General features: G+C 41.9%; 1 protein-coding gene across 2 annotated transcripts in view; it reads right to left on the bottom strand.

Annotated features, from left to right (window-relative positions):
• The window catches only part of UBXN4 (UBX domain protein 4), a 225517-nt gene that overhangs the window by 183352 nt on the left and 23674 nt on the right, over positions 1-18491 (bottom strand). For both annotated transcript variants that reach the window (XM_085647528.1, XM_085647529.1), the window contains exons 2-3: positions 5028-5130; positions 4425-4453 (exon numbers count right to left, since the gene is read on the bottom strand). In XM_085647528.1, the coding sequence (XP_085503654.1) occupies positions 4425-4453; positions 5028-5130 (132 nt within the window). The remainder of the gene's footprint in view (positions 1-4424; positions 4454-5027; positions 5131-18491) is intronic.

The following is an 18491-nucleotide window of genomic DNA, read 5'->3' as shown; positions in this document are numbered from 1 at the left end:
ATGCTCTTCTACTGGATTTTCTTTAATTTCCTCCTAATGCGCAGAGGATGACTGGTATAGTTTGTCACCATTTGGCAGAGGAGAGAGATGCAAAATTGATCGTGAGCGCAGAACCTTGGCTTTTGTAGGAGATGGGTTGTCCTCCTGCGTTATGGTTAAGGTCTCGTTTAATTGGCAGTTCTGCAGTCTTATGCTGTGCCTTTTGCCTTTGTGTGCATCATGTCCTTCTGTGATCCTTTTTTGGGTTCTAGGCGTGAGGGGGACTGGGTCCCATGCGGTTATGTTGGGGCGATGTCCTGCAGGGTGAGTGTTCCCGGGACGGCTGCAAGAACATCTGCCAGGACCGTTGGCCCTATTTCTCTTGATGTCAACGAGGCCGGACCATTGTTTGGTGGACTTGTGGCAGTGGTAGGGCTGGGACCCAACCCTCCTTCCGCCTTAGTGTTGGATGACTGAAGGGTCCGGGTCCTTATCGTGGGCTGCAAGAACATCCGCCAGGAGCGATGGCCCTATTTCTCTTGATGCCAATGATGCCTGACCATTGTTTGGTGGACTTGTGGGAGTAGTTGGGCTGGGACCCAACCTCCTTCCACCTTAGAGTTGGATGACTGAAAGGTGCTTTCCCTCACTTGAGTGCTTGCTTCTATCAGTTAAAGGGGAGGCTGCAGGCCTTGGATGTTGCTGTTACTCGAGAAGAGGACTGAACCTGCGTCCTTCAAAAAGCAAAAGTACCGTTTTGGTTGTAATAATTTAGTGTTGCATTTCTTTTCGTTATTGTTTCCTCACCAGCATTGCTGCTTGTTGAGTCTTCTTTGTCTGGCTCAATTTCTATAAGTGAGAGGCCCGACTGCATTTGTGCATGCTTGGAACCAGTTGTGATTTGCTCTTCGCTTTCCTCCCACGGCCTCGCTGGGGAGGTGCCTCCTTACTTGTCCTGACCTCATTTGAAATGTGTTTTCTTGACTGCCGAGATCAGGCCTGGTGGTCAGTCAATGGCCACTTCTTCCGCTGGGCTTTGGCCAGGGCAGATTGAGTGCGTTGATTGACCTTTAGTTGGCCCTTTAGTTGGCTGTGTCGCCACCCAAAACCCCCCAGCCCCACCCTCGCTAGTTATTTCTTGTTGGCCAGGGAGGTGGGGGGGCTTGGTGGTTAAAGGGTGAGTCCGTGTAGGCGGGGAGAAGTGAAACGAGTATCGGAAAGTGGATGGGTGAACGGGTCTCGGGCAGCACCAAGACCTGGCTTGGCAGCTTCAGCTGGCCTGCCCCTCCCCTCCCGGGAGGAAACATTTTGCATAGTTTCAGTCATGCTGTGTTCCCGATACCCTCGGTCAGTTAACCAGTTGGCTGTCCTTTGATTAGATGGCACCGCCACACCCCTCCTACTGCTTAATTGTTGGGTGGGGGGGCACGAGCACGCACATCTAGGGGATTGAAGGCCAGTTCAGGCTGTTTGTGTTTTGTTTAAGGCATGGCTATAAAATTACAGTTACTGCTGCCATCGCCTTGCCCAAGTGCGTTTCCTGTACTTTTCTGTGCTCCCTCCCAAATTGTTCCAAAAAGGCCAAAGATTCCAGGGTTGCTGTATGGTGCAGTTGTACCGGTACACCTCAACTTGATGCAGTGTAGTGCCAGGGTCTGTGGGAGGGCTTGCTGAGAGCCATCTGGCATTTTTGGCAGTATTCTGTAGTCCCTTCTTCTGTCTTCATGTGCCCTTCCGTGCACCAATCTGGCTGGATGGACAGTTTGAGCAGTTTTTGGCAGGTGAGTTGTGAGCAGTAAGGGGGAGGCACAGGTTTCAGGCTGCATTTGGAGGCAGTAGGCTGGGAAGGAAGGAGCAAGCATCAAACAGGGAGACAGCAAGGTTTTATATACCCTGCTTCTGCGTGTCTCTAAGGGTGTTTGTGAAGGCCCAAGTGCCCGTCTGCACACACAACCGAGCGCAGCATAGCTGGCCGAGCTCAACCCCCATCTGTGTCGCACCACGGGCTGCTTACCTCAGGGCCTTCGTGTTCCGGGCATCTCGAGGCTTCAGGCTACGCACCTGGTCCACTTGTGCCTTTTCTTTCTCGATCCCTTGCCCCTTTTCCCTTCCCTGCTGCTCCCGGAGCCAGAAGTTTGAGATGCGAGCTTCCGAGCTCCCGGTGTTTGTTGCCACGCCCCCTCTGCGCCACTCAGCAAGAATACGCTGGTTGATTGGCTCTCTGCTGTCACCGTCCTGAATCAGTGGAGCAGGCCGCCTTAAGGCACTGAAGGAGTTTGACGTCCAGAAAAAAAAGACAAAGTTCCAAGGTATAATCTCAGATCCGGTCGAACCTGGTTGATGTATCCAACCAGAGCTCCATCATGGTCAGCCTGAAATCATGCCTAGATCCCATCTACGCAAAACCAAAGGTAATGATGGACAGAGTGTTGAACATTGCAAGCACTCACCCCCAGTCAACTGATCTGGGTTTAATCCATCACCGTTCTTTAGCCCACTCTGCCACCACAGTTCAGACATGGCCATAAGCAAATCAGTCTGACCCTGTGCCTCATGGGAACAGTCCAGACCGAACTGCCAAGCCATGTCTTCCCTGGACTGGAAACAAGCTTCCTTGGACCGGTTTCTGGCATTTCAGCCGTCTTCAGGCAGGCTTGCTTGAATCCAGTGGCAAAGTGAGCAAGGGACTCACGTCTGAGCATACACTGCCAACTTATGGCGAACAAAGCAAAACAAACCATTGATGCTCTGCAGAGCTATTATCACTGAAAACTTTAAAAAATCATATCTCTGGTTCCACTTATTGGATTGTCATTTTACTGTCACTTTGTTCATTACATTTTTCTTTGTGTATCTAAATTGCCATGAGATTTTTATTGTGTTATGTTTTCACATTTAACAGTGTTGGTAATTCTAAATAGTTTACATAATTTCTTAAGTTGAGCCTCTGTACCACTGCTATCAGGGGTTGAGTTCAGATTTAAATATAGGAACCTTTAACTGGACCTTACAGGATAGTGACCTTATTACTTCTGCTGGAAAACCATCCACTCCAATTAATAATTCACTTTCTCTCATTGTCTATTCATACTAAATGTATACATTAATAAAACTTCAAGGTCTACAATTTAACATTATATTGTGATGCTACTGTTATTCCTACTCCAGCTCTTCCTTCGCTTTGCACTCTTTTCATCTTTTGTATGGCCCTCCATTTCTCTTGTTCATATATATAACCTATTTTACATTGAGAGAAATATAACTGTTCTCATCCTTGCTCAGTGAAACTGCAGTATACAGTGGCCCAGCCGACCAATGGCTTCTCAAATGACGAAAGCCCAGTTTCCTTGGCACTCAACCTTCTGGGTACCATTTTAGCTAGTATTGTTGCAGCTGGAGAAGGTTGAACAGGATGTAAAGTCTGACCAAAATACATTTCTGCGGCTTACATCTCAGATGACACCGTCTTCTACAACTCAATGCTAATTGCATGTGCTGAATATTTTACAGATTCCTGCCACTAATTATAAAGCTTGGTTTACTGTAGGAGTTAAATGCAACTGAAGAGCTTACCGTAAATCATCATAGCATTCCTTAGTAAAACTAACAACAAAATACCCTAGTAGGTACATAAACACATAGAGCAAGCCTGGTCCAGCTCTACTACCTACACACCTCCTACCTCGCCCCCAGGCGCCTGCACAGAGCAGACCTTATTCCAAACCCGGCATGTCTGAGGTGCGGCTCAGATCTTGTGGATTTCTTTCACATAGTATGAACATGCCTGAGCATCGCCCCCTACTGGGTCGCCTTAGAAGCGGAACTCACGGAGATAATAGGATGGGAAGTTCCACACAACCCCCTGAACATATTGCTGGGCATCACTGACGGGTTAGATAGGTCCAGAGCAGAAAGACATTCCTGAGAACTGCTCTAGTGGTATCCAAGCGCGACACTGCGGCTGCGTGGAAGAATCCCACCCCGCCCACTATCGCTAAATGGCACTGGGGAGTGGACTGGTGCGCCACACAGGAACTCTCGTTGTACGATGTCAGAGGCTGCCCTGCCAGACACCGAAAAATCTGGGGCAAATGGCTGGCTATGCTAGACTGAGCGTCACCCCTAGGGGTCTGTGGGTCTGGTTCATTATGCCCTGGGGAGAGGGGGGGGGGGGGGGGTGGAGTAATTATACTGTACTTTGCTGTACCCGTACTGTGTGCCGAAGTACACGTTATGATGTTGCCTACAATGCTGTACTGTTTGCCTTTATTTCTTTTTCACTTCTTTGGAAAATCAATGAAATTAATCATCAAAAAAAACACAGAGCAAATAAAAACACAAATTCCAGCCATGGGTACTGACCTTGTGGCAACAGACGACTTAATTTTTTGTAGGAACCACACACAACCAATACAGCAACATTTTAATGCACGCATAAAGGATACATATTTGGGAAAACTGAAAGCATGTTTCACTATATGAGAAAAGAAAGTAAGTCAAATATTTAGTAAAAAGGCAACAAGTCTAAATTCATGAGTTTTTTGATGAGCATGTCTGGGTTTGACCAGCATAAAAAAACGTAACAAGTGTGTAGACATTTGGGTGCAAAAAAATCACATAACTGTCAATTATACTTCAGTGAAAAAGGCATCACAGCAAATCCATACAAGTAATCCTGAAAAACTAGTTGTGAATTCATAAGAAGGAAATATTACTGGTATGACAGGATCTCACGTCCTTTGAACGAACATTTTCAAAGGAATAATAATTTGAGATCCAAGTAAAGTGAAGAATTCTAAATTTAAAATGGTCAGAAGATAGCTAGCATAGGGGAAAAAAAGGACAATTGCTCATATTTAGGCAGACTCAAAATCTTTATAAAGGTTACATTAGAGATAACTGCTAGCTTACTGAATTCATTTTCATTAGTGTCAGGCTCCAGACTTTAGAAGGGATGCATTTCTTAACAGCGGCCAATGCAGATATAGACAACAAACATCGCATATTGTGAATGTCGCATAGTTAAAAATATTAACGTGCAATCAAACCTTTTGGAGTCTATCTTAATTGCAACAAATCCCTCGGCGGCTGTTTTTGCAACATTCTCACTCGCCCAGCTTTCAGCCATCTGCGTCGATTGCTCATCGTCACCTGCAAGAGGTAGCAGCTTATTGTCACACTCAGGAGGCTGAAGTGTATAATTACCAATAAGGATCATGCTTATTAAAATGAGTTTGCCTATGATTAGGTAGACTTGCTATTTTTACAGTGGAAAACAGAATTACACATGTTAACCATAAAGAATCAATGTGTAGCATACTGCTAGAGATTACAATAAAAACACTAAATGTCACAGAAAAGCTCCACTAAAGCACATACATTAAAAGATAAACAAATCTGCAAAACATATATAGATCCAAACTACATTATTGGAAACAGAATGCACCACTGTATCCTTGGATGTATGCGAAACATTTTAATAGTATGTGTGCTTGTGAATTAGAATCTCCCACTACGACGCTTTACGGTACTTCAAGGAAAAACAAATTGCCCTTGTTTTACATTCTAGCAAAGTGACGTCAAGACACGCTCTTTAGTGGTGCGTAATTACTCCGATATATCACATAGCCTCGCTTTGCCAAAGTGGTGCTTCGATTTCTTGAATGAGCGGTTAGCACTGATCGGGGTGAAGCAAGTGGAAGGATCTAATCAATGCAAATCATTGCTTTGACATACTGGAGCAGAATAAGGGGCATTTAGAAATACAAGGGATAAAACACTTCTTCATAGCCCGAAACCTAATTTAAGGACTGTGCTTGTAAGTTATGCTCTGACCAGCATAGAAGTAGGCATTGCAGGACACAGCTTGACAGGTGATGCTCTGCATGCTGGCCATGTTGGAAAAGGAGCAAACTAAATACCAGAGTCTGATCCCACGGAATGTCACATGTCATCCCAAACTGTTCAGTGACTTTGATTCACCCTGTAAACCAACCCTACCGAAACCAAAGATGTCTGGTGCCTTTACTGGAAAAAAGTAAGACTTCTTCTCAAAAAGAAACTTCAGAGCTGCTTTTCAAGCCCTCATACTCTCACAACTGTATGGTGGCAAAAACCTGCACCAAGGTATCCCACAATCCATTTTGCATATCTGGCTGACACGCTAACCAACTCCTGTGGCTTTTGGCGCACATCCAGACAGAACAACCTCAGACTGGAGGCAGAGAAGTGCAAACAAGCATTGAAAATGCAATAGGTCTCGCCTTTAATTAAGTTAAAGCCATTTGCTTTGCTATACAATACCATTAGGAAAGCAAATGGCTTTAACTTAATCAAAGGTGAGACCTATTGCATTTTCAATGCTTGTTATCTCTATGACTGTGGCCAAGTCACTAATTACATATTATTGGAAATCTCAAAGCACCCTGTTTCAAGATTGGCTAAACAAAATTATCAGGGTTATTAATGTATGCAATTCAGGACTGAACGGACGTTTCTTGAAATGCAGCGAACTTTTGTTAGAACCTTTTTTGGGGTGTCATTTAATGGGTTAAGTTTTAATCAATATATGTGAATTGAACTAAATGGCATTTTGCCACCTGTTCTGCAAGGGAAACAGCGTTTATAACGCTATCTTCACAACGCGGTACCATTACAACGTGGTCGTTACAATGACCGTGTTGTTACCACGCATACATTTGCATTGCAAGTCATTACTACGACTTGCTGTAGGGGGCGCACTGGTGTTGGATTTAGAATCCAACACCTTCCCTGCTGTTGCACAAACTGGAGTAGGGATAGTAAATAATACTATTCCTAAGTACAGGGCACCCCCTACAGCAAGTTGTAGTAATGACTTGCGAAGTAATTGTATAAGTGGTAACAACGCGGTCATTCTAACGACTGTGTTGTAATGGCATGCGATGTATCCACATGCGTAGTAACAGTATATATTCCTACTGCAGCGCTTAGGTATAGAATACCTGTAGACGTATTGAGGAGGGCAGCAGGGACATGGGGAGGGGGTTACAACTGTGGGTTCATTGACATTAGAAACTTCCCTTGAGTAGTAGAGAGTGAGTAGTAGAGTGAGTAGTAGAGAGCGAGTAGAGAGTGAGTCGTAGAGAGGGAATAGTAGAGAGTGAGTAGTAGAGAGTAGTAGTGAGTTGCAGAGAGTGAGTAGTAGAGAGAAGTAGGAGTAGTACAGAGTGAGTAGTACAGAGTAGTGAGTAGTACTGAGTAGTACAGAGTAGTGAGTAGTACAGAGTAGTGAGTAGTACAGAGTAGTGAGTAGTACAGAGTAGTGAGTAGTACAGAGTAGTGAGTGAGTAGTTGAGAGGCAGAGAGCACTAGGACCCTGCACTAGGGTGAAGGGAGGGGCCAGCCACCGGACACCACTTCCGGTCAGGGAAGGGGGACGGGGTAAGATTGGGGAGACAAAGGAAGAACCAGGACATGCCTGCGAGCACACGACAAGGAGTGCAAATAAAGTAGGAGGTGTACTTTTCCACCTTATGATCATTTCTGATTTCCCTTCTCTCTCTCTTCCAACTCCCTCTGAAAATGTACTATACAGAGATACAAATATGAATGAGACAATTGCCACAATACACTTGTCACTAAATAACCATGAACACTCGCGTACTATACGTAGAAGCATGACAGCTTCATGTGACATTACATAAAAATAATACGAAATTGTTTGGTACTATACCTTGATTTACAAACCCTCCAATGAATGATTACCCTGTAAATAACAGCAAAAACGGACTCTCTCATGTTAAAGTAGAACTATGTAATTTTAATGCACTACAACTCTCATAATGCCACATTAAGGCCACATGGGCGTATATATAGTGCAACAGAGAAAGGACTCACTGACCGTGAGCAAAGCCGTGAAGGCTGAAACGCGTTGGTTGAGCTGTGAATAAACAAATTTTTTAAATTTCCCTCCCAGAGTGCCGCGTCAATGGTTTTGAGAGGTGTTTCGTGGCCAGGATCCGGCCCGTACGCAGAGCACCCGCTGTGAGTGTGCACCAGAATTTGGGATCACTTTGCTGAAAATATTGGATGATCTGGGAGCACCCGAGAGTGAGCGTCTTCATGCTGAAAGCAAGAAACTCACCTTGGAGGTTGAGCGCCGTAGGACGGAGCCGTAGGACGCCGCCCGCACGGGAGTCTCCACCGAGGTGAGTGACATTTGCCTTCATAAACAAGCGTTACTCTCGAAGCGGCCATCGTTTGAAGTAGGACGAAACACACCAAGTTCGTATACATTACGGCTGGGGATTCCTCACAAACTGGCGGGAAAGGGAAACCATAATAGTAATATGCAATAATTCGTAAATCACAGCTCAAAGAGTTTCTGAACTGAAATACAGGATAATGGAGGCTCGAAAAGGCAAATGAGCAGTAACAGCGGCAACATTGTTTAAGGTTACTGAGGGAACGGAGGATACGAACGTCAGAGAAGCGACTCCACCAGCCGACTTAACGATCAAACAGCAATTTACCAAAATGGAGAGACTATACAAAAAGGAGATTAATAAAAGTTGGGAGGTACTCGCCCTTGAGAATTACATTGAAGTCAAAAGAGTCCCAAGAGGACTGCGTATTTTCACGATGCCTACACACCCAGATACAAAAATCTAATTGTTGGAAGAATGGGCAGAAAACAACGCCCAGTGCTCTTTGAACATGATGCGAATCTTGATTAAGCATGCAAATATCGACCTAACAGAACTAACAAGGCAACTAGAAGAAATGAGGCAATAACACAAGCTCATTCGAACCAAGAAGAAGTCACGAAATTACATAAAGAGATGGAAGTAAGGCTAGAAAAATACGAAATAGAAATTCAAGAACGGAAAAAACGGAAATTTACAAGAGACGAACAAGATTACCGGTATGGAAGAATTCTAACCTTTGCAAAGCGGTTTGAAACCCTAAAGAGAAATTTTCCTATGCGAACAACTGGCAGCACTACTGCAAGTGAATCGGATCTTAGTGAAGGGGAACTAAACAGTGGAACAATACCAGGACCAAAAACCAACTTTTTAGAGGAGATGCGCTTGATGCATGCAGACCAAACCCTGGCACGAGGAAGAGGCCGTGGAAGAAACCCGAATCGAGGACGAGGAAGGGGAGAAAATACCTCACAAGTACCAGAAAAACCCGACACGCAAAGCGGAAGAAAACAGTACCCGCTACGCAATCGGAAATGAATAATGTCAACCTGATCATTAACCTCTCAAAACATATACTTACACCAGAGGAAGAGTCTGCATTAAATAAAGGGCTAGCCTTTTGCCCAGAAAGTCACTTTGATCACACACAAGTAAGAATTGACTTTTACAAATATATCCGCAAACTTAAACTTGCAAATGTCCATGCAAATCGAACTTCTAAAGAAATCAAGAGTGCACAAATGCAAATCGATGATTCTGCCCCAAACTTGGAACCAACGCTCAGTATCGATCAAGTATCTGACCTGAAAAATATTTTCGATCTTCTATATGACTTGAATGAAAATGACATGACAGAAGAACAAGTCTTGGAGCATCTCTCAATAGAAACGGATAAAAGAGTAGATAGCGGATTAAAAAGGAAATCGAAATACTGCCCTGTGCTGCCACCTGGGAATCGTTTTGATCAATTCAGTGAGGCAGTAATTGAGGAACTTGATAAAATTGCGAACACCAGAAATGGTAAACAAAGAGAAAATCTGAGCAAAAAAGAACGGGAAGCAATTAAAAACCTAATGAAAGACAAAAACGTAACGATAAAGCCTGCGGATAAAGGTGGAAACACTGTACTTCTAAATACTGAAGACTATCTAAATGAAGCTTACAGACAGCTAAATGATACCTCAAATTATAACAGAGTTATCACCAATCCAATGAATAAAATGGTATGTGATCCGAGTGAAAAATTGATAAAATGGCACAATGAGAACTTGATCAGTGAAGATGAACTAAAATTCCTGACAAATGATTTTCCGGTAATTCCAACTATATATTTCTTGCCAAAAATTCATAAGACCCTCAATCACCCACCCGGCAGGCCTATCGTATCATCATGTGATTCTTTGTATGAAAAAATCTCGGAATATGTTGATCGTTTCCTTGCCCCAATAGCTCGGAGTATGAGCTCCTATATCAAAGACACTGGAGATTTCTTACGCATTTTAAATGGTATCTCTTGGAACAATCAATTCCTTTTGATTACTATAGATGTAGTATCACTTTATACATCAATACGACATGAAGTGGGCCTGAAAGCCTGCAGTTATTTTCTAAAACAAAGAAAAATCACAGAAATGAAACATACACAAATGCTACTGGCCATGATCGAAATGTGCCTCACGAATAACATCTTCTGTTTTAATAAAGAAATCTTTAGGCAGATGTGTGGAACAGCAATGGGCATTTCTTTTTCTGTGAACTATGCCAACATCACTATGGGGTGGTGGGAGAAGATGATGGCTTGGGACTCGGATAATCAAGATGAGTTGGATAAGATCATATTATGGGTCCGCTATATAGATGACCTGTTCCTAATATGGAATGGAACCGATGATGAATTTCTTAAATACTTCAATAAACTGAATAATAATGAAGTCGGCCTATCTTTCACATACAGTATGATTAGGTCAGAGATTCCGTTCCTTGACACCTTGATATATATCAAAAATGACCAGATCCACTCAACACTATACAGGAAAGAAACAGCCACTAATAGTATCCTGCATGGAACGAGTTTCCACCCTAAACCCCTAATAGACAGTATTCCCTATGGGGAGTTCATGCGTTTAAAACGCAACTGTTCACAGCCAGAAGATGCTGAAGAGAAAATTCAAGAATCTATGGAAAGATTGAAACAAAGAGGCTATACAGAGTCCACCTTGAAGAGAAACAAAAAGAGAATGGACCATAAGATCAGGGCGGACACTTTAACATCTAAACCCAAACATGCATGTAATGACGAGGAACAAGTCCCGAGGTTTATCACTACCTATAGCAAAGAGAGTGGCATTATAATGAGCAAAATCAGAAAACATTGGCATATGATTATAAAAGATCCAAACATAGGAAAACTGATCGGGTCAAAGCCAACTGTAACATACAGAAAAACTAAATCTCTAAAAGACATGCTCGTCAGCAGTCACTTCGTACAAAAAGAAGAAACGAACTGGCTAGCAGAACAACGAAATGGGTTCATCAAATGTAATTCATGCAAGGCGTGCAAAATTGGCAAAAATGTAAGAAATATCATAGAACCTAATGGAAACATAATAACACTAAAGAACAAAATAACCTGTAGTACGAAATTTGTAATCTATGTCATCGAATGTACCTGCGGCCAAAAATATGTTGGCAGCACCGTCTGCCCATTGAAAAAACGAATTCTCGAACACATCCGAGCAGTTAAGAACAAAGATATCTCATACGCCACTGCCAAACATATGATTTTATGTCAAAATGGAGACTGGCGAGCAATGTGCTATTATGGTATTGATACCATCACACCAAATGAACGAGGCGGAAACAGAACTAAGAAACTGCGCCAACTGGAATCCCGCTATATTATTAGATTGAAAACTAAGGCACCAAGAGGAATGAACAATGACGAAGAACTTTATGTGCATCTAGAATGAAAAAACATATATGGACCGAACAGAACATAGATACAGCCGTTTACTTTACATTTTAAATTTCAGATTAGGATTAAAAATGGAATTCTTTCTCCTTCCTCCCCCGCCTTTTTGCTCTCTCTCCTTTCTTCTTCTTTCTCCTCTTTGCTTCCCTAAGGTGTACTTTTCCACCTTATGATCATTTCTGATTTCCCTTCTCTCTCTCTTCCAACTCCCTCTGAAAATGTACTATACAGAGATACAAATATGAGACAATTGCCACAATACACTTGTCACTAAATACCCATGAACACTCGCGTACTATACGTAGAAGCATGACAGATTCATGTGACATTACATAAAAATAATACGAAAAGGTTTGGTACTATACCTTGATTTACAAACCCTCCAATGAATGATTACCCTGTAAATAACAGCAAAAACGGACTCTCTCATGTTAAAGTATAACTATGTAATTTTAAATCACTACAACTCCCATAATGCCACATTAAGGCCACTTGGGCGTATATATAGTGCAACAGAGAAAGGACTCACTGACCGTGAGCAAAGCCGTGAAGGCTGAAACGCGTTGGTTGAGCTGTGAATAAACACATTTTTGAAATTTCCCTCCCAGAGTGCCGCGTCAATGGTTTTGAGAGGTGTTTCGTGGCCAGGATCCGGCCCGTACGCAGAGCACCCGCTGTGAGTGTGCACCAGAATTTGGGATCACTTTGCTGAAAATATAATCTACTGGCGGTCGCCAGTAGTTAGTTATAGTTAGGACCGTGTTTCCATAGGAAATCTCAAAATTCTATTTTGAATAACTTTGGCGCCGGTTGACGAATCTTCGCAAAATTTTCAAAACTAATGGGGCGCTCCGCTCAGCTCCTACCCTGAAAGTCTCGGGGGGATTCGTCAAGCGGGGGCCGAGAAAAAAGGCGTTTTCCCCATGCATTTTCCCATAGGACCTTTAGTCGAAGGTACAGCCCGAACGGCTGAACAGAATTACTTGAAATTTGGCAGAGAGGTAGTCCTCAGGTCAGGGATGTGCCTTTTGCATATACAGAGTCAATCTGTTCAGTAGTTCCAGAGAAAATTGCAGTAAAAAGCACATCCATATTATAGCCGCGCACCCTAACGTGCGCGAGCGTAATTCTGATTGGTTGTTACATGTCAGTCAACGTTCGAATCGGTCGAAATCAGGAAGTGTCGTTCGCCATTTTGTTTGTTTTCAGTGCGAGAGTGGAAAAGGAAGGTGGCGAACGTGAAAAGGAGGCAGGGTAGAGAGTTCCTGACCCCCTAGCCTTTGTCAGGGGGTCCCTGAAGGACCCCGAAGGCAGAAAAAAACATTTACATTTTTTTTTTTACGCGGGGGTGCGCGCACGGTGAAAAAACATAAAAAAATAAAATTTTAATACGTAGTTTATTGAAAAATAAATATATAAAAAAAAATACATACATAATTTAGCATTTAAAAAACCATACAAATTCCCTGAAAAAACCATCGGTTTCACACACGTTATAGTTAGGAATTAGCATTTAAAAAATCTTGCAAATTCCCTTAAAAAACCATAGGTTTCACATATGTTATAGTTAGGTGGATATTTCACTCGTAAAAAACCAATGAAATTCCCCCGTTATAGTTGCTTCAGATAACTATAACTCGCGCGACCGCCACTCTATCACAAGGATGATGTCATGAGTGATGCCACTGACCATGTCATGAGTGATGTAATATGTGACGTCATGAGCAGAGGATTGCGGGCGCGCGAGTTATAGTTATCTGAAGTAACTATAACGGGGGAATTTCATTGTTTTTTTACGAGTGAAATATCCACCCAACTATAATATGTGTGAAACCTATGTTTTTTTAGTGAATATATATATATATATTTTCCGCAAAACGGCCCACTTTGGAATTCCAGGCGCTCTATGGCGGTGCGGATGAGGTACGGCAGGGCCAAGCCGTTTGTAATTTCACCTTCGTTTCCCCAAGGGGGATTCCCCACGCACTCACGGACAGAAGCCAAACTTAGCCAGTAAAGTTTTCAGTTGTATTCCATTTAATCCATTAATTCACAGCGTGCCAATTCAAGTAAAAGGACTCTACGCGTTTCACCTCCCCTGAGGCTTGTTCACGAGATTTACCAATGATACACAGGCTTTTTTTTCCTTTTAAATGCATGAAAAAAACATAAAAAAACGTGAAGTGACATCACATCCTGTTTTGGTGCAGCAAGGGATTATGGTCTTAGTAGTTTGTAATCCTATTTGTCACAAGTTTAACTAACAGTGTATCCACACAATTTATAAACAAAATTAACGCAAACAAATCGCAATTGAAGTTGATCAGGTTGACTTTGATTTAGTCATGCAGTCAATTGTTGGACTCTTAAGGTTTTAACAATAATTATAACCCTCCAGTGGGTCAATATAAATCAAAACCATGGATTATATTCACAATTGTTATATATGGGGCCCTCCAGTGTGCCTGACCTGAATCTGATATTTTGATATGTCGGAATGCAATTATGTGGCAATCGAACCTTGAATTCATTTTACGATGTGACGTGCTGCCTAGTGACACCCCAAATTAACAAAAACCAATTAAGTGAAAGTAATCATCAAAAAACCTAAAATATTAAAATACAGGAGGCCAAAGTTCATGTCCTTTATCATTCTATGACCTTATCCATGATAATGAAAGTTTATAGGTGATAATGGAGTTCTTCATCCTGATTTAACCCATGAGGAGTCAGAGTCCTGAAATTTAAGATGTGCTTCGACTCTTTCTGCCTGAGAGTTCTTTCACGGTCACCTCCTCTGGGATGCATTCCCACCGCTTCAACAGCGTAAAATTTAAGTTCTTTCCAGTTGCCATGATGTTCTTTTTCCATGTGCTTGGCCACCGCATTACTTCTGTCGTTGTTTATCGTGGCCCTCACATGCTCCAATATACGTTTTTTTAACTCGCACTTTGTGCTTCCCACGTACTTCAGAGAACAGGGACACTCAATGATGTAAACGACAAATTGACTTTTACAGTTAATCAATTGCTGGATTTTCCACATTCGTTTGTTTGCCATTTTGATTTCCTTCATATTTTGAGCAATTGTACAGACCTTGCAGCACGTGCATTTGAAAAAACCGATAGGTTTTAGCCAGTTCATCTGTTTTTTTTGGCCCAAAAAATGACTATGTACCAATTGGTCTTTGAGATTCTTTGACCGTCTGTATGTGATATTCGGGTGATCCCCCACAATACTTGAAGTTGTTTGATCCATTTTTAAAATGTGCCAGTTCTTACGCAGTATTTTAATCAATTGTGGGTTGTCAGTGGAATGAGTGGTTATAAATCTTATTTGATTTTCATCCTGTTTCTCTTTTTCTTTTTCTTTCAACAAATCAATTCTCTTGATGCTCATGGTTCTCTTTAAGGACTCCTGGATTGATTTCTCACTGTAATTTCTTTTCTTGAAGCGTGTGATTGCCTGGTTGCGATGTTTTAACCATTCTTCTTCCTTTGAGCATATTCTCTTAATTCTGAGAAACTCCCCGTAGGGGATGTTTTTGATCAAGCTCTTTTGATGGAATGATTCAGCATGTAGAACTGCATTCGTTGCAGTGTTTTTCCGATGTAATGTTGTGTGAATCATATTCTCAACAATGTAAATTTCAGTATCCAGAAAAACAACTTTTTCTTCACTGATGTGATATGTGAATTTTAAGTTGAATTCAGATGTGTTTAGAATCTCAAAGTATTCAGCAAATTCTTTTTCAGATCCCTCCCAGATAATAAACAAATCGTCTATGTATCTAAACCAAGCAATGGTTTTATTTACATAGACGTCATGTTCGCTGCTCCATGCCCAGCTCTGCTCCCATAGACCCATCGTTAGGCAAGCATATGATGGACTAAAGGAAAATCCCATTGCTGTCCCCTTTGTTTGACGAAAGATTTCCTCACCGAACATAAATGTGTTTTGTTCCAGACATGTCTGTATCATTTGTAATAACATCACATTATGATCAGAGAATTGGATGTTTCTTTCTGAGAGGAAGTGTTTACATGCTTTCAAACCAATGTCGTTTTGGATGTTCGAGTATAGTGATATAACATCCATTGTTATTAGTTTGTAGTTTGTTTGCCAAGGTGTGTCCTGTAAATGTCTCAATAGGTCCCCCGTGTCTTGCAAATAGGAACTCAAATTCTTTACATATGGCAACAAAAATACATCTAAGAAGTTAGCCATTGGTTCCAACAAAGCTCCTTTCGCCGAGATTATCGGTCTCCCTGGTGGTTGAAGTGGATTTTTATGTATCTTGGGAAGGAAATAAATGGTTGCCATTTTTGGATGTTCCATGGTCAGATATTTCACTTCATCATCATTCAACAAGTTTTGTTTATTCCAAATATTCAGCTTGACATCCAATTCTTCCTTCCATTTTTTTGTTGGGTTTGTTTTTAGTTTCTCATAGTATTCTCTGTTTAGTAATTGTGAGTATGCCTCTTTGATATAAGCATCTTTTTCTAGGATGATGATGTTACCCCCTTTATCAGCCATTTTTATTTCAATGGAGTCATCATTTTTGAGTCCAAGCAGGGCTTTACGTTCTTCCAATGAAAGATTGTCTTGTTTTCTCGAGTGGTTTATTTTATAAAGATCTTTTATGACACACTCGTGGAAAAGGTCAATTTTGTTCCCTTGTGGCAATTGTGGATAAAACTTGGATTTGGCTTTTTTGTAACTAGAACCAGCTCCCAACTGGTCGCAATATGATCGTAGCTCACTTTCCTGATGCTCTGGACCTTTATCCAGATCCATTAATGTGATAAATTGTGTCGTATCTTTTGCCTGTAGTCCCATTTCTGGTTTTTCAACAATTTTGTGGTGTGACGCCATTTTAGGATTTTCCGCAAACAGCTTAGCTAATTTGATTTTGCGAACATATTTATATAGGTCGATTCTTGTTTCAGCAAGATCAATGCCGGTGGTGGGGCAGAAATTTAAGCCACGTTGTAGCAGTTTTATTTCAGTGTCGGTTAAGATTTTTTTGGAGAGGTTTATGACTTGTAGCTCTTGATTGTCATTTGCGACCATTTCAATCTGATTGACTAATTCCATTTCTGTCGCATACTTCTCGTCGTTGTTCCCACTCGACTGAAAATAGGGTTTGCGCTGCCGCTTGCCTCTTCTTGTTGTTTTCTGCGGGCATTTCCACGTCCCCTGCCTCTTCCTCGGGTGTTTGATTGTGGCATTCCCATATTCTTCTCCCAGTTTTTTTGTTGCAACGCTAATCTCATCTCTCCTAAAAAAGAGCATTTAACTCTTGCGTCACTCTGATCACCTTCCAGATCACTTGCATCGGTTGATGTTAATGAAGATAGGCTACTGCTGTTTGTAGCCATGTCTAATTTATCCTGTTGTTTCAAACGGTCATATTTTCTCGCATAGGTAAAGATACGACCCTCCAAGTAATCCTCTTTGTCTCGTTGGAACTTCGATAATTTTCTAGCTTTAACACTTTCCTCGTGTTTCTCTATATACTGTTCCAATTCCTCTTTGAATTTTAATAAATCTGGGTTCATAACCACCGTTGCCAATTCCTTTTCCATTTCTCTTAGTTGTGTGGTTGTTTTCTCAAGGGCTATTTGGATATGTTTCACCAAAATTTCCATTAATCCTAATGAAGATTTAAGGATGTATTCACCCCATTCACTCAATAGTTCATTGCTAGTGTCTGTGTGATTTGGCATTAATCCAATACGAAGCCCACGTGGTACTCTTTTTACCTCTAAGTACTTTTTCAAGGAGGTTACTTCCCACCACTTATTTATTTCTTTTTTGGACAATTTCTCCCATATGCGCAGTCTATTTTTCACATCGGTTCTGTGTGTGCTGCTAGTCGTTTCATCGCCCGTATTTGCTGTTGTCTCTTGTTCAAAAAATGTGTCAATAAGGGCATTTCTATTGGCCTCCCTTTTATCCATTTTTGAACTGGCTCAAAAGAACACTTTGATTAGCGCTGTTGTTTTACGACCAAAACTTCTCCAGTCATTTGTGTTTTTCTTTTTATCCCATCCGTCTCTTGCATTACTAATTCCGCTTCCAATCTTAACAGAAATAGTTCTCCGAGTTATCTAACTCGTATCTTTTCGCGGGACAGTAAGCTTAGAAGAGACCAGCCGGCTTGTGTTCCCAACAGAGATACAGATTATCACACAAACACTTCCTCACGTTGTCCGCTTACCGGAAAAGCAGTCCAAGACTCCACGCCTCCCTCCGGATTCGCGTCTCCTGTTCCTGCTCCCAGTATTACTGCCGGACAGTTCGTGAAGTGTTGCTGTTTCTGTGCCGACGTTCACCCGATTCCAATTTCGTTTTCCGCAAAACGGCCCACTTTGGAATTCCAGGCGCTCTATGGCGGTGCGGATGAGGTACGGCAGGGCCAAGCCGTTTGTAATTTCACCTTCGTTTCCCCAAGGGGGATTCCCCACGCACTCACGGACAGAAGCCAAACTTAGCCAGTAAAGTTTTCAGTTGTATTCCATTTAATCCATTAATTCACAGCGTGCCAATTCAAGTAAAAGGACTCTACGCGTTTCACCTCCCCTGAGGCTTGTTCACGAGATTTACCAATGATACACAGGCTTTTTTTTCCTTTTAAATGCATGAAAAAAACATAAAAAAACGTGAAGTGACATCACATCCTGTTTTGGTGCAGCAAGGGATTATGGTCTTAGTAGTTTGTAATCCTATTTGTCACAAGTTTAACTAACAGTGTATCCACACAATTTATAAACAAAATTAACGCAAACAAATCGCAATTGAAGTTGATCAGGTTGACTTTGATTTAGTCATGCAGTCAATTGTTGGAC

Source organism: Triturus cristatus, chromosome 3_2, assembly GCF_964204655.1.
Source record: "Triturus cristatus chromosome 3_2, aTriCri1.1, whole genome shotgun sequence".
NCBI classification, from domain to species: Eukaryota; Metazoa; Chordata; class Amphibia; order Caudata; family Salamandridae; genus Triturus; species Triturus cristatus.
The sequence above is the reverse complement of the archived record's forward strand: the minus strand, read 5'-3'. Positions and strand labels throughout refer to the sequence as shown.